Genomic DNA, 19,307 nt, shown 5'->3' on the forward strand with positions numbered 1-19,307 from the left:
CAAAGGCACTTAGGAAAAGCAAGAGGAAAATGTAGACTGGACAAAAGACGAAGCTAATATTTGATACAGTCACAAGGTATGGTTTGGCCACTTCTATGAAGTAGGTACCTATGAATGCCTTGCAGGATGGCTCTAAAATGTAGCTCTACTTCAGTCAATGGATACGACTATAAGCTACTGGAGATCTACACCCCGTGAAGGCATGCAATCATGCCAGCTCTGAGGAACATGGACAAAGAAGTAGGGAAGGCACCATTAACCTCAAAAGCAATGAAAAGCAGAAACAAATGGGAGCACAGTGAGAAAAAGAGAAATAGATGAGACAGAAACAGCAGGGCTCAGACCATTTATCTCAGCATGCTGAGGTCTGACCATCTGTGTGACCATGACATGTCTGTTCAGAGTCTTTGGCATGCAATTCTTTCATGTAACCTGCTCTGACTTACTGTCATTACTGAGACACCTAGGAGCCTGTCCATAGTTCACTGAGGACTATTGTCTGCTTATTGTCTCCCATCATCTCCCATCACCCCATGGCCTCCATATACCCATAAAGGCAAAGGACATAGGAAATCTCCAGTGGCATTTGAAATCCACCCTCATTAAGTATGCAGGCCATTTTTTTTCAAATAAAATTTTTTTCGCAGAAAATTCCCATCTCCATACTGCAGAGGACACTCAGCAGGCCCGTGATTAAATGAGATTTGCAAGCAGCAGCGTGGGGACTTAGGCATTTACAATGAGTACGATTATTCACGTAGTTGTATCTTTATTACCCATGCTCCCCCTTGTGAGGTAATTTTCCTTATTGGAAGTAAGGCAATCTCCAGCAAAGCACTTAAAAATGATCCTTTTCCTGTTTTTATTAGCTGGTATCAAAGAAATGACTATTTGAAGCACAACCAACAGGAGGGAATTGGTTTTTTATTGCTCAGTTCACATTGTTACAGCTTTAGAAGTGGAGAAAAGACTCCCCAAGGAAATACTGTCTCTCAAAACACACTTTCAGAGTAATCAACAGGAAAAGTCTCTCAAAGGGAGGGAAACAGAGAAAAATATTAAAACATAATTAAATAAGCAAAGTATATGAAAAATAAAACTTGAAATAGAAGCTGTTCAAGAAAAACATGACATTGCTTGAAATTTCCTTTCAGAATAGTATGCAAAATATGTTTTATCCCAAGGGGGCTATGTCATTCTTTCTGATCAATTTAACAGCAGCTAATCTTTAAAATCAAAACCCAAAGGGTGAGTAAGCTCAGTGGGTAGAGGTGTTCACTGCCAAGCCTGAAACCTACCTGAGTGTGATTCCCAGAACCCACATGTTAGGTAGAGAAAGTGAGCTCCAGCAGGCGTTCACCTCCACACATACAAGGCAGCATATGAACATGTGGACACACATGAAGAAACAAATGTAAAAGAAAATTTTAATCAAAACCTGAGATGGGTTAGGGCAATGGATTAGTGAGTAAAGTACTTGTTATGGAAGTCTACAGAGCAGAGCTTGATTCCGCAACTCTGTAAATGTCAGAGAAGCATGATATCCCATCTGCAATTATAGACAGAGCACAGTAAACAGAGCCGTAGAGAAAACTGACTAGAAGACCAGCCAATACATGACCTCTGAGTTCAAAGGTGATTGATATACTGTCTTAAGAGAGCTAGCTACAGAAGGAAATGCCAAAGTCAATTTCTAGTCTCCATACATTTGCCAACACACATATATACACACACGTGGGCATCCATACAAATGTAAACAAAATACACAAATGCATACACATACATTTGCAAAAGGTAAAATTGAATAAAATGGGAACAATAATCAGCATTAAACATCCCCTTATGAACATAAATGAATGTATATATCAGTACTTCAAAAAATGATGTTTGCAAAATGTATAGGAAAGAAGCATGGACATATGGCTTTATGAATATCTGCAGGTACATACATATGACAGACACTACCATCTCCACTTCTTTTCCTCAATTGACACTTAGCCATATGAACAGCAAGAGGTGGATTTATGAGAAACCATTCACATCACCACAGCTGCAAAGCACAACTTTTATACTTTGTAAAAATTAGAAGCAAAAAAAAAAAAATGCAAAACCCCAAAAGGGGTTAGACTCTTTAATCCAAGTAGAGACCATATCCCAAAGAAATAGCTTGTTTATTAGAGATGAAGTTCAGATGTTCTACACTTTATTCAGATTACTGTATAAACTCATCTCCCAAGTCAACTGAAACAAATATAAGAAAATTATATAATACTCAATAAAAAATGTGAACAATACCATTGTGCAGAAGGTACTTGTTAATCAAAGTAAATACTACATACTGGTAAAACTGAAATCATCAATTTGCATCCAATGGTGCTTAAAATTCATATTTAAGCATCTTTCCCTTTAAATATCATTCCTCGGTTATATTTCCCAGAAGAAGGTGTAATTGCATTTTTAAAACATCAAGTTCTTATTAAATTTGTGGCTCACTCCATGAGATGGAACCCAAAATTGATGCTGATAAAGAGCCCCAGACTAGGTCATGGGCCTAGAGAAAACCTTACTACTATTATTTTGCTAAAGAAACATAGTAATAAAATGTCTTCTAACAACATATACACTCATAGATCACAGCACTGCTCAAACGTCATCAGAGAAACTTCTTGCAGTAGACAGTAGTTAACACAGTGAACCACAACTGGATAATGTATAGAATGAGAGACTTCGGAGCATTCAGAGGTCTTAAATGGGATTCATTCACCAAAGCACTCCCTTCAAGGCTCAAGACTGTGGTTGACTCCAAGGAAATGTGTGAGTGTGTGTGTGTATATATGTGTGTATACACACATATATATAAATATAATATATAAATATGTTACATATAATATATACACATTAATATATATAAATATGTATATATTTGTGTGTCTATATGATGTATAATATATAACATAAGATGTAATATGTGGTATATAATATAATATATATTAACTCACAGAGACTGATAGCACAAAAGACCTGCACAAGTTCAAATCAGACAAAATCTCAGCAAGAAGGAGAGTCAGACACAAGGTCTCACCATAACCAAGAAAATTATTTGTAATTGAGAGCTCTTGGGAAAGGGAAAACTCAGTTCTCTCCACTGGAGTGTCACAGGATGTATCAAGCATGTGTCAGAGCAGCCCCGTTTCCAAGAGTGGTTGGCCAGCACAAAAACAAATAGCAAGGGTTTTTTTTTTTTTGTTTTGGTATTTGCTTTGTTTGTTTATTTGTAGGGATTTTATGAATGAGGGAGAGAGATCTGGGAGGAATTGGAGGAGGGAATCAATAGTGTACATAATTTTTTTAAAACAATTTTTTAGCATCAAGAGAATATGGCCCACTGAATCTATTAAGCAGGACTTACGTGGGCTCAGAGAAACTAAAATGGTAAGCCCAGGACCTGCATGGGTCTGCACCAGGTCTTCAGCATATATGTTATGGCAGTTAGCTATGGCTGGCCACCAGCCCATGAGTACAAAGGGAGCAGAGTCAATGAACAGGGTTTTGAACAGCCCATGACTACAAAAGGATATAAGGATGCATTTGGGGATAGTTTCATGGAGACAGAACAACTTTACTTGGAGTGAATCACAGGTTCTGTAGTTTGGGGAATGGAGGTAGGAATGAATATCCAGAGTGGGCAAAAGTCATTGGCTGAAGGCTAAGGTGTTGAGATCCCTCATTAGCACCAGGAGGCAGTTTAGGGATCTCAAGTGCTTGCTGAACAGGTTCTTATCAGGAGAAAGGAAGCTGAACCTGTAATATAACCAAGACCACATGTGATATTCCACAGGTAGGGGTGCATAGGGGTTTCAAGCTCCCCAGACAAGGAGAAAGAGAAACCCTGCTGACAAAGACATAATCATTTTGTGCCAAGCTCAGAAGGCTATCAGGACAATGGTAGACTTCGACCTTAATTAGCAAGGCAACAGTTAGGTTGGCGTTTTTTGTGGGATTCCTAATGGTGGGAGGGAGTGGATCTCTGACTCTTTGGCCTGCTCTTGAGACTCCTTTCCTCCTGTTGAGTTGCCTTGTCCAACCTCCACACGAGGGCTTTCACCCTGTCTTATGGTACATTGTTTTGTCCTGTTGGAGTGTCCTCTCTTCCAGGCATACAGTTTTTGAAGAAGAAATGGAGGGGAAATAGATATGGGGGGGAGGAGAGATGGGTGGGGGTTGCTGGGACAATGAGGGAGGGGAAACTATGGTTAGGATGTATTATATCAGAGAATCTATTTTTAATTTTAAAAAAGTAAAGCTGCAAATTATATCTTTAAAGATATTATCAAACAAAAATATTACGTTAAAAGAAACTCTTTTTGTACATGTGGTAAGAGGAATTGAACTAAGAGCAATGTTTATACTAGACAAATATTATACTTCTGAACTATAAAGGCAGTGCAATTTACTTCTTAAGGGTAAAACGTCTGAAGTGAAGGACTGTCGATGGTGTTTTTGGAGCCAACACAACACAAGACCAACTATTGCTCTAGATGTATCCTCATTTATTCACTGAACAAACTATAGAGAGAACCTAGTTTGTGAGTAGGGTTATACTTACCTGTATTGATAGGCATGGTAGCCTGAGCAAGGGATAAACACAACTGGCAAAGGAAAGGAAGAAAGAAAGAAAGAAAGAAAGAAAGAAAGAAAGAAAGGAAGGAAGGAAGGAAGGAAGGAAGGAAGGAAGGAAGGAAGAAAGAAAGAAAGAAAGAAAGAAAGAAAGAAAGAAAGAAAGAAAGGAAGGAAGGAAGGAAGAAAGGAGGAAGGAAAGTGAGAGAGTGAGTGTGAGAGAGAAAGGAAGAAGAAAGGAAGGAAGGAAAAGGAAAGAAAAGAAAGGAAGGAAGGGGAGGGAGGGAGAGAGGGATGGGGAGAGAGAGAGACAGAGAGACAGAGACAGAGACAGAGAGACAGAGACAGACCCAGGGAAACGGATTAAGCTATAAGATGGTGAGTGGAAAGTAAAGCAATGACAGAGATAAATTTCTACCTAACAATGAAGAACTGCAATGTCTCAGCTATTGTCAGCCTCTCTGTATGGCTTTCTGAGAGCCTCAACTCCTTCAAGGAGAGAGCTACAACTTGAATGATCCTGAGGATCCCAAGTCCTGAGCATATTCTCTGATCTTCCCAGCATTAAAAAATCTTTTTCCAGATTTCCTCAAAGGGAAGGTTGGCAAAGAGGGAACCTCACCTGGTTTCCTCAATGAACTTAGTAACACTAACGAATAACATCACTTAGTTATCTAACGACAATTCACTCCTCATGATCCTCATTCCAAGGTGTCTATGAGGACGGCAACTTTTCTCCTTCTAGACAGCTGTAAATATAAGGACTCCTATGCTGAGGCACGAGCCACTCCCATGATTATGGACCAGTAATTAAAATTAGCACCAAGGGTTCCTAGCAGGAACTACCTGCTATGGTTACATCCTTTTTCGTACAGCATCTAAAGAAGCACAGTATGCATAAAGGACAGTATGCTAAATTTAGCATCAACATGACCCCATCTCGTCTTCATTGTTGAGTGAAGGGAACTCATTTAATCTGCTAAGGCCCAAGTTTCCTAGCCTCTAACCTAGAGACCACAGTAGACACAGTCCCTGTAATATAAAATGATATTAACTTCTAAAACCCTTTATTATTTACAAAGAATTTTCAAAGACATAATGATGAAGATGCCTCCCAGGGCTGGCAAAACAGAAGGGTGAGCTCTCAAGTATATGTTAGGATAAATCCCCATATTAAATGCCTGCTCAGAGTCTGTAGCTTTTAGGCCAGAGGGAAACATAAGATATGAATTCCAAAGTATTTACAGAGGAAAGAAAATTAAGCACATTTCACAGCCTTCTATTGGCTATTATTTTATAAGCAGATACAAAGGTCATCCCAAGTAAAAGACTATCTCAGGACAAAGATCAATTAAAATTAACCATGCTCTGGGGAAGCTAGCGGACAGCCTCTCTGCTTTACACTCTGCAGATTTCAAGGAGCATGCTAATGATTTTATATGCTAAAATTATTAGATACTAGATGGTCTGCCAATTTGTCAGAAGATTGACTCCTAACGAGCAGTTAAGCTGCCCTTTTCTGAGTCACACAAAGTTGAATAAATGCTTCCTTCAGAATATGCCTTTCATTTTTTGATCAGCTACTCCACAAAACCATCATTCTTTCCCCCATTCAGCTACTTCTTGGTCACCAAGATTCTTTGAAACAATAAGTAATACAAAGACCAAAAGGGTTTTGGCTGCCACCAAAGTTTCAAGACCATGAGCACACTGAGAGGAAGCAGGGACTCCAGGACAGCCATCGGTTTCAGGCCTGGCACCACCAGTCCCTCACCTGCTGTGCACCCAGGGACTGACAACTTCCAAACTTGTATGCTTATGAAATGGAATAAGAGTATCTCCTCAGTGGCTGTCCTGAGAACTGTAGAATGGGTACATAATATGACCAGGGAGGGTTACAGAGATTAGTAAGCACCCAGCAACTGTTACTGGATTTATTTAATTGTCTACTTACTTGCTTTCTTCTTTTTAAGACAGGATCATGCACCATAGTCATCACTAGCCTGGAATTCACCACGTAGCTCAGGCAGGCCTTGAACTCATGTCGATCCTTCTGCTTTAGTTTATGAGACTCTGGGATGACAGGTAGGTAACACCATGCCCTGATTTTCTTTAACTACTTTTAATACAATGATAGAGACTACAATAAACTTAGCAATCTCCAAACCTGCCAAACTTTTATTAATCATTTTGTTTTGAAAGCAAAGTTTTCCTAAGAAAGAAAAGCTAAATAGAACAGAGATTCTGTTTTCAACATTGGATTCTTTCCTATCAACCCCGGTTTATTGATTTCCTCACTTACTTCTTCTTTTTCTCCATCACTTTTTCCTCTTCCTAGAACATCAACTGTGAACACACCTGACAGTTGGAATGGGTAAGGCTTTCCCTTCATAACGGACTTGGCTAAGATGTTCCCCAGATATGACCCAAGAATGCAGCTGACCCAAAAGGTTCAAGTACATATGTAAGCTGCCTTTTCCTTACTTTACCACCTTGCCAAAAAGTGGCTTACATGCAGCAAAAAGGCCAATCCACAAGTCTAAAAGAAATGCCTGAGATTTTATTTCTTGAAATTCTGGTTGTCTTTCCACTATTACATGTGCTCGGAAAATGCAGCACAGGAATTTACCACAGAAATAGTAGCAAACAAAAAAAATGTTTTAATAACATTTCTACACATTGCTCAAGGCTTCTAAAGTTACAATTATAAGTTCATGCAGTGTGAGCAACTGTTTTTCATTTGTTACTAGTTGAAGAATTTGAATAGGAATTGATAGAATGCACCCATCAAATGCACAACCTAATAGAGATTTACGGCTCCAGAAACAGTCCGCGATACTTCAACCATGGAAGAGACAAAATGTTGGCCATGTGTTTATATTTCATTACCGAGGAAAATTCAGAGATGGTTAGTGATTACTCATGTCAGGAGTTTTAAAGCTATACCTCTTTGGGGTATTAGCTAGCATATTTTGAAAGTCTCCGGTCTAAGGCATTCCTTCCCTCTTGTTAAAGCACTTGGGCTCGGGAAGCTCCCAGGCTGGCCAGCCATCTCTGCCCCTTCACTGAAGCATGGCAAGGTTCTCACTTATATGGAACCCACAGGAATCACTGACTATGAACTAACCCATTTGAGAAATGGAACAAGAAGTTTTGGGGGAACAGTGAGGGGGATTGCACAGTGGTTAAGAATGCAAATTGCTCTATCAGAGAACTCAAGTTTTAGTTCCAAACACCCATGTCAGGTGCTCAAAATTGCCAGTAACTCTGGCTCCAGGAGATCCAATGCCCTCTTTTGCCTCTAGAGGCACTGGTATACACACACACACACACACACACACACACACACACACAGAGAGAGAGAGAGAGAGAGAGAGACAGAGAGAGACAGAGAGACAGAGAAAGAGAGAGAGTATTGTTAAAATCTTTCTTTAGAGATTATAAGATATCCCTCCTCCAAGCAAGAAACTTTGTTTTAACCATTTATTGTCAGAAAACATACATGTCTTTTAGGCATTTCAGGCATTGCCGACATCGGAAAAGGCTGACGTCATTTAAAGGGTACTCCCAATTTATCAGTTACTCAAATCTAGTATATCTGAAAGATAAGGTCTTTCTGTGAGTCTAAACGTGCTGCCTGTTTGGCTACTAGTTTAGAGAAAGTTTAAATGTATTGCGTCTCCTGAAGGTTTCAGGACATTTGACTTGAGTATATGAGACTTTAAAGTTGGTCAATTGCTAATATTTAATCAGAAGATGCCAACTAACCAGAACTACACAGAAGGCATGTTTTTCAAAAAGCCATGATAAGTTATATAATGGGGGGGGGACACACATGAAGGAGGATAAAAATTAACCCAGAAGTGAAAGGAGTGCTTTTTAAAAAATATGTTCCTAATTGGAATAGAATTATATTACTTTCCCCTTACCTTACTCCCTCCAGTCTCTCCCAGCTAGCTCTTGGCCCCCTCCCAGTTCATAGTCTTTTTTCCTTTGGTTATTATTGTTGCATACATAATCTCACACACACACACACACACACACACACACACACACACAATGTAGTAAGTCCATCTGTGTCATTTGTGTGAATATGGTTTCAGGGCTGACCACTCTCCATCAGACAAACTGTAAGGGGCTCATCCTTAGGAAAGGATCCTACTTCCAGCCCCATCAGACCTGAAAACGTTTAGTAGAATGCTTACTAAGGAACTGACTCAAAACTCTCCACACCACACCCCTCACTGTGGTTACCTTGCAAAGGGAGGATCCTCTGACTTCCCCGGCAGACCAGCTTCAATTATGACACAGGACTTCTTCCATAAACCAAGCCAAACCTAACTTCCTATAACTTCCTTATACTGTGAGTCCTCTGAAACTTGAATTTCATCACGGCACCTCTTCAGGCATGACATTTAATATGTGAGGATTCTAAGCTCCATTACTGGTAGCTCTCACCTTTCGTTGGGAGAATGCATTGACAAGAGACTTTATTCTAGTACTGTAACATATGTACCACCTTGAGAAGTGTCTATTTCTCCAACAGCCAACCAAAACCCAGAGATCACAGCAGATATGGGGATAAAGGTGGAGCAGCTTTTAAGTACTCGAAATCGATTGAGGATATGCTCTGGTCAGTGGTACCAAGAGTTAAAACAGAGCTGTGAGGGAAAGAAAGCAAAAAAATATCTCCAATTCTCTCAAACTACTGCTCACCATAGACCAAACATGGTATTGTCAGCAGCACAACACAGATGCTTTTACTTGAACCAAACCCTGCAATGCTAGCTAGCCTTTCTCTTCTGATTTGCATCACGGTCGAATTCTTTGCTACAGGCAAAACATGAAAACTGGCTTCTATCTCAGAGCTATAGTGACATTTACAGTATGTCCAAGCCAACATTTACCATTCTGATGCACAAGCAAAGAGATATAAGATAGAACTTTGGAGGAATGCACAAGTAGTTAAAACCTGTTAAGCAGAGAATCTAGACAAATTCAATATCCAGTAGTCTATCTGAAGCAGCTACAGTAGAAGACTGGCAATGTTGGCCTCTCAGCAGACTAAAAGACTCTGATACCATAGACCCCCAAAATACACATGTTGAAATTTAATTACAATGTGTTAGTATTAGGAAATGAAGCCAATATGTATACATGAAGGTAAAACCCTTGTAGATAGATGTGTGCACTTTTAAGAGAACAGATAACTAGATAGACCTGTTTCCTCAATGACCTTGCTAGGATACAAGTAGAAGCTGGGATGCGTAGCCTGGACAGGGGGTTCCCAACAGAACCTTGGCATGCAGACATATTAGTTGCTATCTGACTTTCAGACTCTAAAACTGGGAGAAATAACTTTCTACAGTTTATAGTCCACACATATATGACACTTGGTTAGTGTTTAAACTGTTGGAGACTGGATAGCAGTTTTAAAAAGCAATAGTATACGTGGATCCTCAAAGCCCTTTGCCCAACTTCCTGTAAGTCATGGTATAAAGTCCAACTTTTCAATGAGGTCACATGACTAAAGCTATACCTTGTCTTAGTCTGCCAAATTTCTCATTCATAGAATCTAACCCTGTATAGCATACCACATGGCTTCTCTGCTACCTGTCCCTCTTTGCATCTTTTTGCATCCTTTGCATCCTTACAAAGTCATAAGACCTCCTAGCACATGGCAACAAGGAAAATGTCAGCACATATTAACTGACAAAAATCAATGACTCAGATTGGCCAATATTACTGTACGATAGATACTATATTTCTTGGCCCTGATTTTGTTTACTAGTAAAGTGAGGCACATAGGTGACCATTCCCCTTAGGGTTATCTCATGGATAAAGTGAGACAACACTTAAAATCATGAACAGATACAGAAGATGTTTGGTAAGTGTTAATTGCCTTTATTGGTATTTCAAGATTTGTTTCCCAGTTGGTGATGGATCTGTAAAATTTCACACCCTCAAACAACCAGTTCTCCTCATCTGACAGCACAGCTCCAAGATGGTAAAAAGACCCCACTAGAATCAAAAGGTACCAGGGGTCAATCCCCATTGCTGTGGCCTCTCTAGCTCCAGTTCAACAAGACCTAGGGCTTTGCAAAGGAGCAGTTAATAGTGTGAGTGCTACTGCCTCTGACCTGTCCATGTAGAATAAGCATAACACTGAAACCTTAAAGGGCAGAGAAAGCAGCTCCCCTCTTCCTATTTAAACTGAGATTTGTTTCTTTGGCCTAACTGAAGTCAAAGCTAATAGTTCTAATGTCTTTGAGTCCCCCAACTCATTTTTCATATTTCTCTACATACACTGTAACTTATACTTTCTGAAACCAGATAAAGAGAAAAAAAATGGTCTTTCATGAAAGAATTTACAAGAACATACTAATCATTTAGACATTGGCTTATGTTTCTAGAAAGCTAAAGATTAAGAATGGAAGTTTTTTCCCCCTGGAGCAAAATCCAAGGCCAGACTAAAGGCAGAGTATTAATCTAAATATTCACTAAGAACTTAGGGAAACAAAACACTTTAAAATCACTCATTATGGATTCACAGCTATCTTTGATCTAAAAAGGAGCAAAGATTTAGGGACCAGAATTGCCAGGACAAATGGGAATGACAGCAAACCAGATAGAAGAAGGGGGTATTTATTGGTTTCTTAGCAGTTAAGTCTTCACTTGCCTATTAATTATAACAAGGCTCCATGAGGCTAATCTTCTCTAAGTGGTCCATGAAAAGACATCAAGAAAGCAAAACAAAATGAATGGCTACACAGTTAGGAAAGAGATAATGATAAATCCTGTTAGTAACAATGTTTCTTTTCACTTTGGAAAAGGAAGACCCCAGAAGGTGAAGTTTGAATTAAGTAACAAATTCCCAAGTAGATACTGTATTTTATCACATGAATATCTAAAGACTGTAATGCACTCAATGTATGATGAGTGTGTAGTTCAGGAGAATCCAAAACTTCCATTCTGACAGTCTTGCAGGCAATGTTAATCCTGCCCCCACTCTTGGGTCACAGAAAGGAAGTCTTACAATGACATTTTAAAGATGTATAATGTATTTCCCAGGAGAAAGTAATATCATATACAAAATACTGAAAGTTAAACTTTCCAATAATTCTACAATATTTGCAATACACAAAGCTTTTTCATACACTGTCAACTGCCAGGAACTATAGAATATATATACTTGTAGTTTTGAAGCCTACACAAACACCACTGATAATATAATTGAACACGTTCAACACAGTCTACACATAAACATTCATTAATAAGCCCCCCTTTATGTTTGAAATATACTATACCTAAATTGCACTGAATCTAGAAAACTATCTTGATTCTCAGTCTCCGTTGATAATAGGTACATAATTGGTAGGGATAGCTTTCACTTTCTTTTGAATTTGATACTTCGGATAAAAAAGATAGCACATTGTATTCTAACAGGCACCTCTGTGTTGATCTTTATCAGGCCGTAATACAGCTTTGTTTACTATACCCAATTATATATAAAGGTCTATTTAAAGGTACCACAGTACAACAGAGAGGAAGGAAGAGGGGAAGGGAGTCCTGAGATCATGCTACTTGGTTTCTCTATTTTCTTTCTCGTCTATCATGGAGGAATCTTGACTCATCTGAAAGGACTTGATGAAAACTAAACACAGTGTGGCTCTCCAGCCAAAACTCACAAACATTCCCATTGGCCTCCTCTGATCAGCTGAGCACAAGGCTTTTTTCCCTTTCTTCCTCCACGCTCCCCCCGCCCCATAAAAAGTCCACAGTGTATCTAAATCTGATCCCAGTAAGATGTGACTTGAGCTGAAGTGAAAATGCAGAGGTAGCATTTATGAGTAACAGCTGGAGAGCATTAGTTCTCTGTCTATCCCTTTCTCTCCCAGGGGTTGAAAATTCTGCTGTTCAGACAGGAAGTCGTCATATACCACACACTGTATGATACGATATGCTGGTGTGTAGCGCACATTACAGAGGACTGGGAGATCCCTGAGATGCTTTGGTTGGTGAGCCCGAGTGACGCTTTTGTACCTCCCAGGCCCTCATCCAGCTTCAAACCCAGGATTGACAGGTACACTTGGAACTTATCGAACACCTTTTGAATGACTCCAAGTTATAAGATTCCATTGTTTGTCCCCCCACACATTTTAAAAACATTAACTGCAATACCTTCAGAGAGTGAGTGGCCAAGATTCTCCAATATCTTTTTTGGCCCACTTTCACACTTGCTGTCTAAAAAGATTAACATTGCTTTCAAACATTTCTCTCATGTATTTGCCCAGGACAAAATTATTATACATTCATGTGTATTTCTGTATATGTAGAAAAATATATATGGATGGAATTCAAAACATGATGGTCTGGAAATGAATGATGTTTTTTTAATTGAGTGGATTTTTTAGTGTAAGTTTTACAAAGCAGCTCAGAAGTAAACACAGATACAAACAGGGAGAGACCCACACACACACACACACACACACTACATTTTGTAACCATGGCTCCAAGTTTTGGACAGGCTGATAAGCGGTTCCTTAACACCAGATGCTGAATAGCTATTCTGCATTCCGACCAGACTGAAAGGGCTCTTCCCTCCTTTGTAACCTCCTGTGCTCTGGGGAAAGGCTGGAAAGCCAACCCAGTCTCCTCACTCTTTTCAACCAGACTAGATAGAGTAGAGACCTTAACTCTTGAACTGCAGAAAATGCCTTTGCTTTGTGCATATCAGGGACATGTTGTTAATCACAGGGGTTAAAACACTACTGGTATTATGCAAAGCGGGGGAGGCGGGACTGAGGAGGCAACCCACACATCCATCATCCCTTTAGGAGTAGGCGGAGTTTAAAGTTTCCCCAACTTCCAAGTTCTCACTTGACAGGCAATATTTCTGTGCAATTTCCAGCCCCGAGTAACAGATGGTGCTCTGCCTGTCTTGAGCCTCGAGAGAGCCCAGACAAAGCTCCCAGCCACTCCATTCCTCGCGGGACCCATAGGTGGTTAGTTTCACGGAACTGTCAGACCGGGGCAGTTAGCAAAGGATGGAAGCTTAACTTCTTCCAGAAGTTTGGTTTTTTGTTTTTTTGTTTTTGTTTTTCCTTTTTGCTGATACAAGGAAGTCCGGAGGACTGAAGCACAAAAAGGCCTGGGAAAGTTTTGACTGTTTCAGTTCTCTGCCAAACCGTCACCTAGATCAAGGTGCGCAGAAAAGCAAAGCTGGGGCACACGTGTTCAGAAATACAACAGAAATGCAACTTGAGCAGTCCTAAGGACAACCTGGAAAATTGCTTAAGAGACCCCAGTGGTGGAAAGGCACCCTCCAGGTACCAGAGACTGGATCACGCAGACCCAAAGGGAAGAAGGCAACCCCAATGGCACCAAAGTAGGGTGCGCCTGAGCTGTGTGCGAGAGGAAAGGGAGGGGGCGAAATCCAGGAGTCGGGGGAGGGGGTACGTTCGGCCCACTCACCCTCACTGCCGTACTGTTTGCCATTGTTCGCGCCCATCCTGTCGCCGTCATGCCCGCCTCCTCCCTGGACACTGCATAGCTGGGGCGCACCTCCCAGGCGGCGGGGCAGAGGAAAGCGGGCAGGACCGGACCGTTAGCTGCACATGCCCCTTCCGAGGGCCGATCTGGGTTTGGGGGGTCCGCACTGCTCTGCGACGGGAGGGGTGGTGCTAGGTCCGCTCCTGGCACCCCCGAAGGTGGCGGGCTGGCTCCAGGAAAACCACTGGGGCTCTCAGACTCCGCGCTCCGGGCGAGTGGGAGCAGCGCGACGCACAGCCCGCGCCCGGGTGCCGCCCCTAGGCTCGCCGCTCCTCCGCCGCGGGGTCCCCATGCGCCTCCGCGGTCCCCAGCCGTGCGAGCCGAGCCGCGCCTGCCCCGGGCTGTCCGGCTCCTCCGCCTCCGCCCTGCGCCCCTGCGCGTCCGCGGCTTCCCCGGGGAGGGCGCGACGGCCACTTGTTGCGGTGCCCCGAGTGAGCAGAGACTTGTGGCCCGACGCTGCTCGCCTGCGGGCCGGACTTTTGTTAGCGCCAGGCGCCTCCTCTCGCCGCCCAGCGTCAATCACAGCTGGAGCCCCCGGGAGGAAGGCCGGCCCGGAGATGCGCGGCCTTTTAAAGGGGCAGCACGCCTTTTCCCGGCTCCCGGTCCCCGCCAGGGCTAAGACTCTCCATGCCACTCGCGAACCCTCTGGCGCAAAGGACCGTGCGGCGCACTGCGTTTTAGTATTGTTCTTCTGTAGACTGTGAGCTTCAAGTCGTCCTCCAAATTCCCGTGGAATTGTCTACAAAAATGGCCCATTTGAGATGTGTGACGTTTACAAGAAACACGCAGTCGGTGTCCAGTTCTGGCATATTTCTGGTACCTGTTCTGGCAATCTCCAGTGGCTCCTTGGGCTTGGGGACTAACGCGAGGAATGGAAGAGGGGTAGGGAAAACTTGAGAGGAACTTAGCAGGGAGTGGTCTCTGGAGAGCAAAGACATTCCCCCGCCTGGGGAAGGAGGTTTCCTGGTTTTGAAGTTTTAAAAGCTTCAGAGACACGACTCTTTTTTCCCTCTTCATCTTTATTTATTTATTTTTCTTCTTGTAAGGGATGTCATCTTTTATTTAGTACTTCGTTTGGAGATTTACGTGGCGTTTGCAAAGCCCCCTCCCCCTTTAAATCGCCCTTTGGTGTTTCTTCCATTAAATAGAAAAAAAAAAAGGAAATTCTTAATGTTCTACTCCATTTCTATGTAAGTACCTAGAGAGCCCCACTGAAGAACGGAACGTTTTTCCCCCCCGCAGGTCTGTGTGTGTGTGTGTGTGTGTGTGTGTGTGTGATGAAACAAACACGCAGCGGTTTCTCCTTACAGATGTTGTAAATTAAATTAAAATTTAGTGATGTGTTGTACATAATTCTTGACTAGAAACCCAGGGGTTTGTAAACAAAGGCTCCTTATGAGATGATTTGACTTCTTGCAAATTCTCCTTACATGAGTTCCTACAATGTTCTTCACTAAAGATAAAACATTATGTTCCAAAGTTTAAAATCTATACTTAACCATGCAAATACCATATTCTTAAGTAAACGTGTAGATGTTCAAAAATAGAATGGAATAGTTATTGTGTTGGGAGCCGTTTTTATCTTCTACTCCAAAGCCATGAAATATTTTAATATCTTTTGAAATATCTAAACAATAATGTGTAATTCTTTTTTTCTCAGAATTCATGTTTAATAGAAAAACAGAGAGAGAGAGAGAAAGAAAGGAAGAAAGAGAGAGAAAGGAAGGAAGGAAGGAAGGAAGGAAGGAAGGAAGGAAGGAAGGAAGGAAGGAAAGAAGAAAAAAGAATTTACAGGCTGGTTTCTGTGACTGATATAAGATGGCCTGCCCAAAACAACACTTGTCTAATGAGATAAAATTAAAAATGGGCTTCCTATAAGATTCGGCTAGAAAACACAAAACCAATCTGAAAATGAGTAGACATCAGGGTTATCTTCTTGCAGAAGATGGATTCTGCCTGGTCCTTGCGGTGACTTTGAACATCTGACCAACTTGCCTCCACTCTCCCTCCAAATTGTTAGGGTTACAGGCATCTGTCTCCATATCTGGGTTTATATGGTGCCAAAGCTCAAACCCAGGACTTCATTCATGCAGGGCAAACACTCTACCCCACTGAGATAATCTCCAGCCCTTGGCCCAGGAGATTTCATGTTTCCATTTAAGAAACTGTCTGAACATTACCATTGGGCACCTTAGCTGAAGACAGACAACACTAATTCAGGAAAACAAGTGAAGCTCATCTCAGGCTCCATGTGCCATTTGCAGCTTGTTATGCTTATGCTCTCTGCCCCTCTTTGTGGTACACAAAGTATGGAAATGATGAAAAACAAAACCAAGGCTCAAAAAGTTTAGCTACCCTGAGTCCACAGAGGGAGAGCACCAGAATATTCAGGTTCCATCCTACCAGTCCACTGAGGTCCCTTGACTTGGCCATTATTCAACTCGAAGTCAACCTGGTCTTTTGATCTGGTCATTTATCAAGATCTTTACTATCCAAGTAAAGCTGCTTGGGATAAGCATGTTATACTAACAAATCATACCTTAGCTGTTTTGAAATTAAAATCTGTGTTTTTAAGTTTCTTTTGCCTGATATAACTGAGCACAGCATTAAGCCCATTTATAAAGTTGTAATTTAAACAAAATAGAAAAAAAATTTTAACTTAATTCAGAAAATAGAGTCGATATAAATACTTGTTTTCCTACTCGCTGTGAACATTTGAAAACAGTAATCAAAAGAAAGAAAACATAGTATTCTTGTTAAACATCAAGGTGTATTCATATTTGAATATACACTAGTTTTCAAAATTAAAATGTTGCATAAATGTTTTTATGTGGCACAAAATTTCTTTTTTGCATACTTACCAAGCCCCAAATTTTCATCACCAATTTACAAGCCTCTTGAGAACAAGTATGGTGTATTTCACCAACATACTTGACTTTCCAGCCTAGCTCCTAACACAAGAAATCACTCATCCATCACTTGCAGGATGGGTGAAAGCTGAGCAAAGAAATAACAGTGGCCTATACAGTATTCCACCTTCTCTGTCTGTACCCCTTTAAAGGGGTCAACTCACTGAAACATGAGTTTAAGGGAACATTCTATGTCACCACAAAAATGGAGGGAGAAAGCTCACTCCACACTATAGAATGAGTACCTCCTGCTGCTAACCAAGCCAAAAACAAACTGGCTAGGTCATAGGTCATAGGCCCTAGAGGAGAACAGAATACTGTTATTCTGCTAAATACACATAGTATTAATCTCCCCCAAGTTCTTAGCATTTACATCCATAGATTAGTGCATCTATCAGCTCTCATCAGATAAGCTTCTTTGTACAACTAGTGCAGAGACCCACAAGTGGCCAGTGGGCAGAGAATAAGACATGTTGGAGTGCTCAGCTCTAAATGGGACATCTAAATCACACCTCCTTCCCACAGGGCTCAGGAATAACCACAAAATGGACAGAAAGGCAGAAAGAGCTGATAGTGGCAGATCTAAACATCTGTAGGAAATCATCATTTGCCAGAAATGATAGGGCCGCTGCACACATGACCAAAGCAGCTGTGACTGCATGCATAAGACCTTCACAAGATCAAGCCAGCAGTATTCCCAGTAGCAACAGAAGAGGCCCATGAATTCCCACCCCTACCTGAGCACCCTTGAATAACTGATAGTTGCTGACAGATGAAGAGATAGTTTTCTCTTGCAATGTGACCCCTGAACGACTACCCATGCTCTTGTTGGTAGTCCTATCTCATACACTTATAGGCACATTGACTAACACCTATTTACCTTGTCTTGAGTGAACCTTATACAAAAAAGATAAACATTCAGGCAGGGAATATCTTTTGCTACTTTTATTTTCATTTCTGTTTTTTTTTAATTGTTTTCAGTGTTTATTTTTGGAGACTCCGTGTTTGTTGGGCTACTTTGATACACATATTAAATCTCTTATTCATACAAATGTCCTCTTTTTCTAGGAGTGTGTATTATTTATCATATTGAAGTTAGATGCCAGCTTGATATTTAACATATTTGGTTCTTGTGTTCCCGAAGCCATAGGGCTTTAGGTTAATATGAACTTGACACTGGTGATGCTGTCAGAGCCATGTTAAAGCAGCTGCTAGCTTCTCAGGTACTCAACAGTTTGCCTCCTCTCTTCTTCTGGTCTTTGGCTTCCAGGCCTTCAAACGAACACGGTTCTTCTAAGGACAGTGTAAATAAACCAGATGCTGATGCTCCTTGGAAATGCTGTTTGGATCACTCAAAGATAGAACCTTTGTTTACAATAAATAAATAACTACTGAAAGGCATCACAGAACATGCTAGCCTTGGAGGCTGGGGAGATGGCTTAGTTTTTAGAGTGTATGAGACACAAGTGTGAGGACCTGAGTTAGTTTCAGTACTGACTCACAAGCTGACCCAGCAGTGCCTCTAAAATCCAGTGCTGGGGTAAAGGGGCTGAGACAATTAGCCAAACCGTATGGAATGTTGAGCTCCAGGTTTAGCTCTGTCTCAAAGCATAATATAGAGGGGCTAGAGAGGTAGCTCAGTGGTTATGAGCATTTGTTGTACTCAAAGCAGAAGACCCGGGTTAAGCTCTGAGCACACACAAGCCAGCTTGCAACCATCTGTAATTCCAGTTCCAGTGATCCAATACCCACTTCTGACCTCTGCAGGCACCAACCATGCACATGATACACATGCATACATGCAGACAAAACACTCCATATGCATAAAATGAAATAAAGTATAAAGTGGATGGCTATGAAAAAAATGTGGTTAGTATAGACCTCTAACCACACATCCATACCTACACACATGTTCAAACCCTACATAGAGACATGTGCACTTCAATAAGATAAGATAAGATATAATGAAATAAATTCTAAAATATAATGTATAAAAAAGGGAAGAAATGAATCCAGTGGTTGGATGATATGTGCTTCTATCCATTTATATTTTCCACTTTAATTCACTTAATTACCTTTGCAGGTCTGACTTGCCTGCTTAGATTATATATATCCTGTTACTATGACTGTGATAAACAGTAAACTCAATAGGCTCGGGTTTACAGATGCTGGAGAGGTTGGGGAGAAAGAGGAACATTACTTCATTGCTGGTGGGATTGCAAACTGGTA

General features: G+C 41.2%; 1 protein-coding gene across 1 annotated transcript in view; it reads right to left on the bottom strand.

Annotated features, from left to right (window-relative positions):
* Fbxl7 (F-box and leucine rich repeat protein 7) overlaps positions 1 to 14,712 on the bottom strand; it is a 364,155-nt gene extending 349,443 nt beyond the window's left edge. The window contains exon 1 of the mRNA XM_031359816.1: positions 14,092 to 14,712. Coding sequence (XP_031215676.1) covers positions 14,092 to 14,128 — 37 coding nt within the window. The 5' untranslated portion in view covers positions 14,129 to 14,712. The remainder of the gene's footprint in view (positions 1 to 14,091) is intronic.
* Positions 14,713 to 19,307: the final 4,595 nt, after the last annotated feature.

The sequence above is a fragment of the Mastomys coucha genome, unplaced genomic scaffold (assembly GCF_008632895.1).
Source record: "Mastomys coucha isolate ucsf_1 unplaced genomic scaffold, UCSF_Mcou_1 pScaffold8, whole genome shotgun sequence".
In the NCBI taxonomy this organism is placed as follows: Eukaryota; Metazoa; Chordata; class Mammalia; order Rodentia; family Muridae; genus Mastomys; species Mastomys coucha.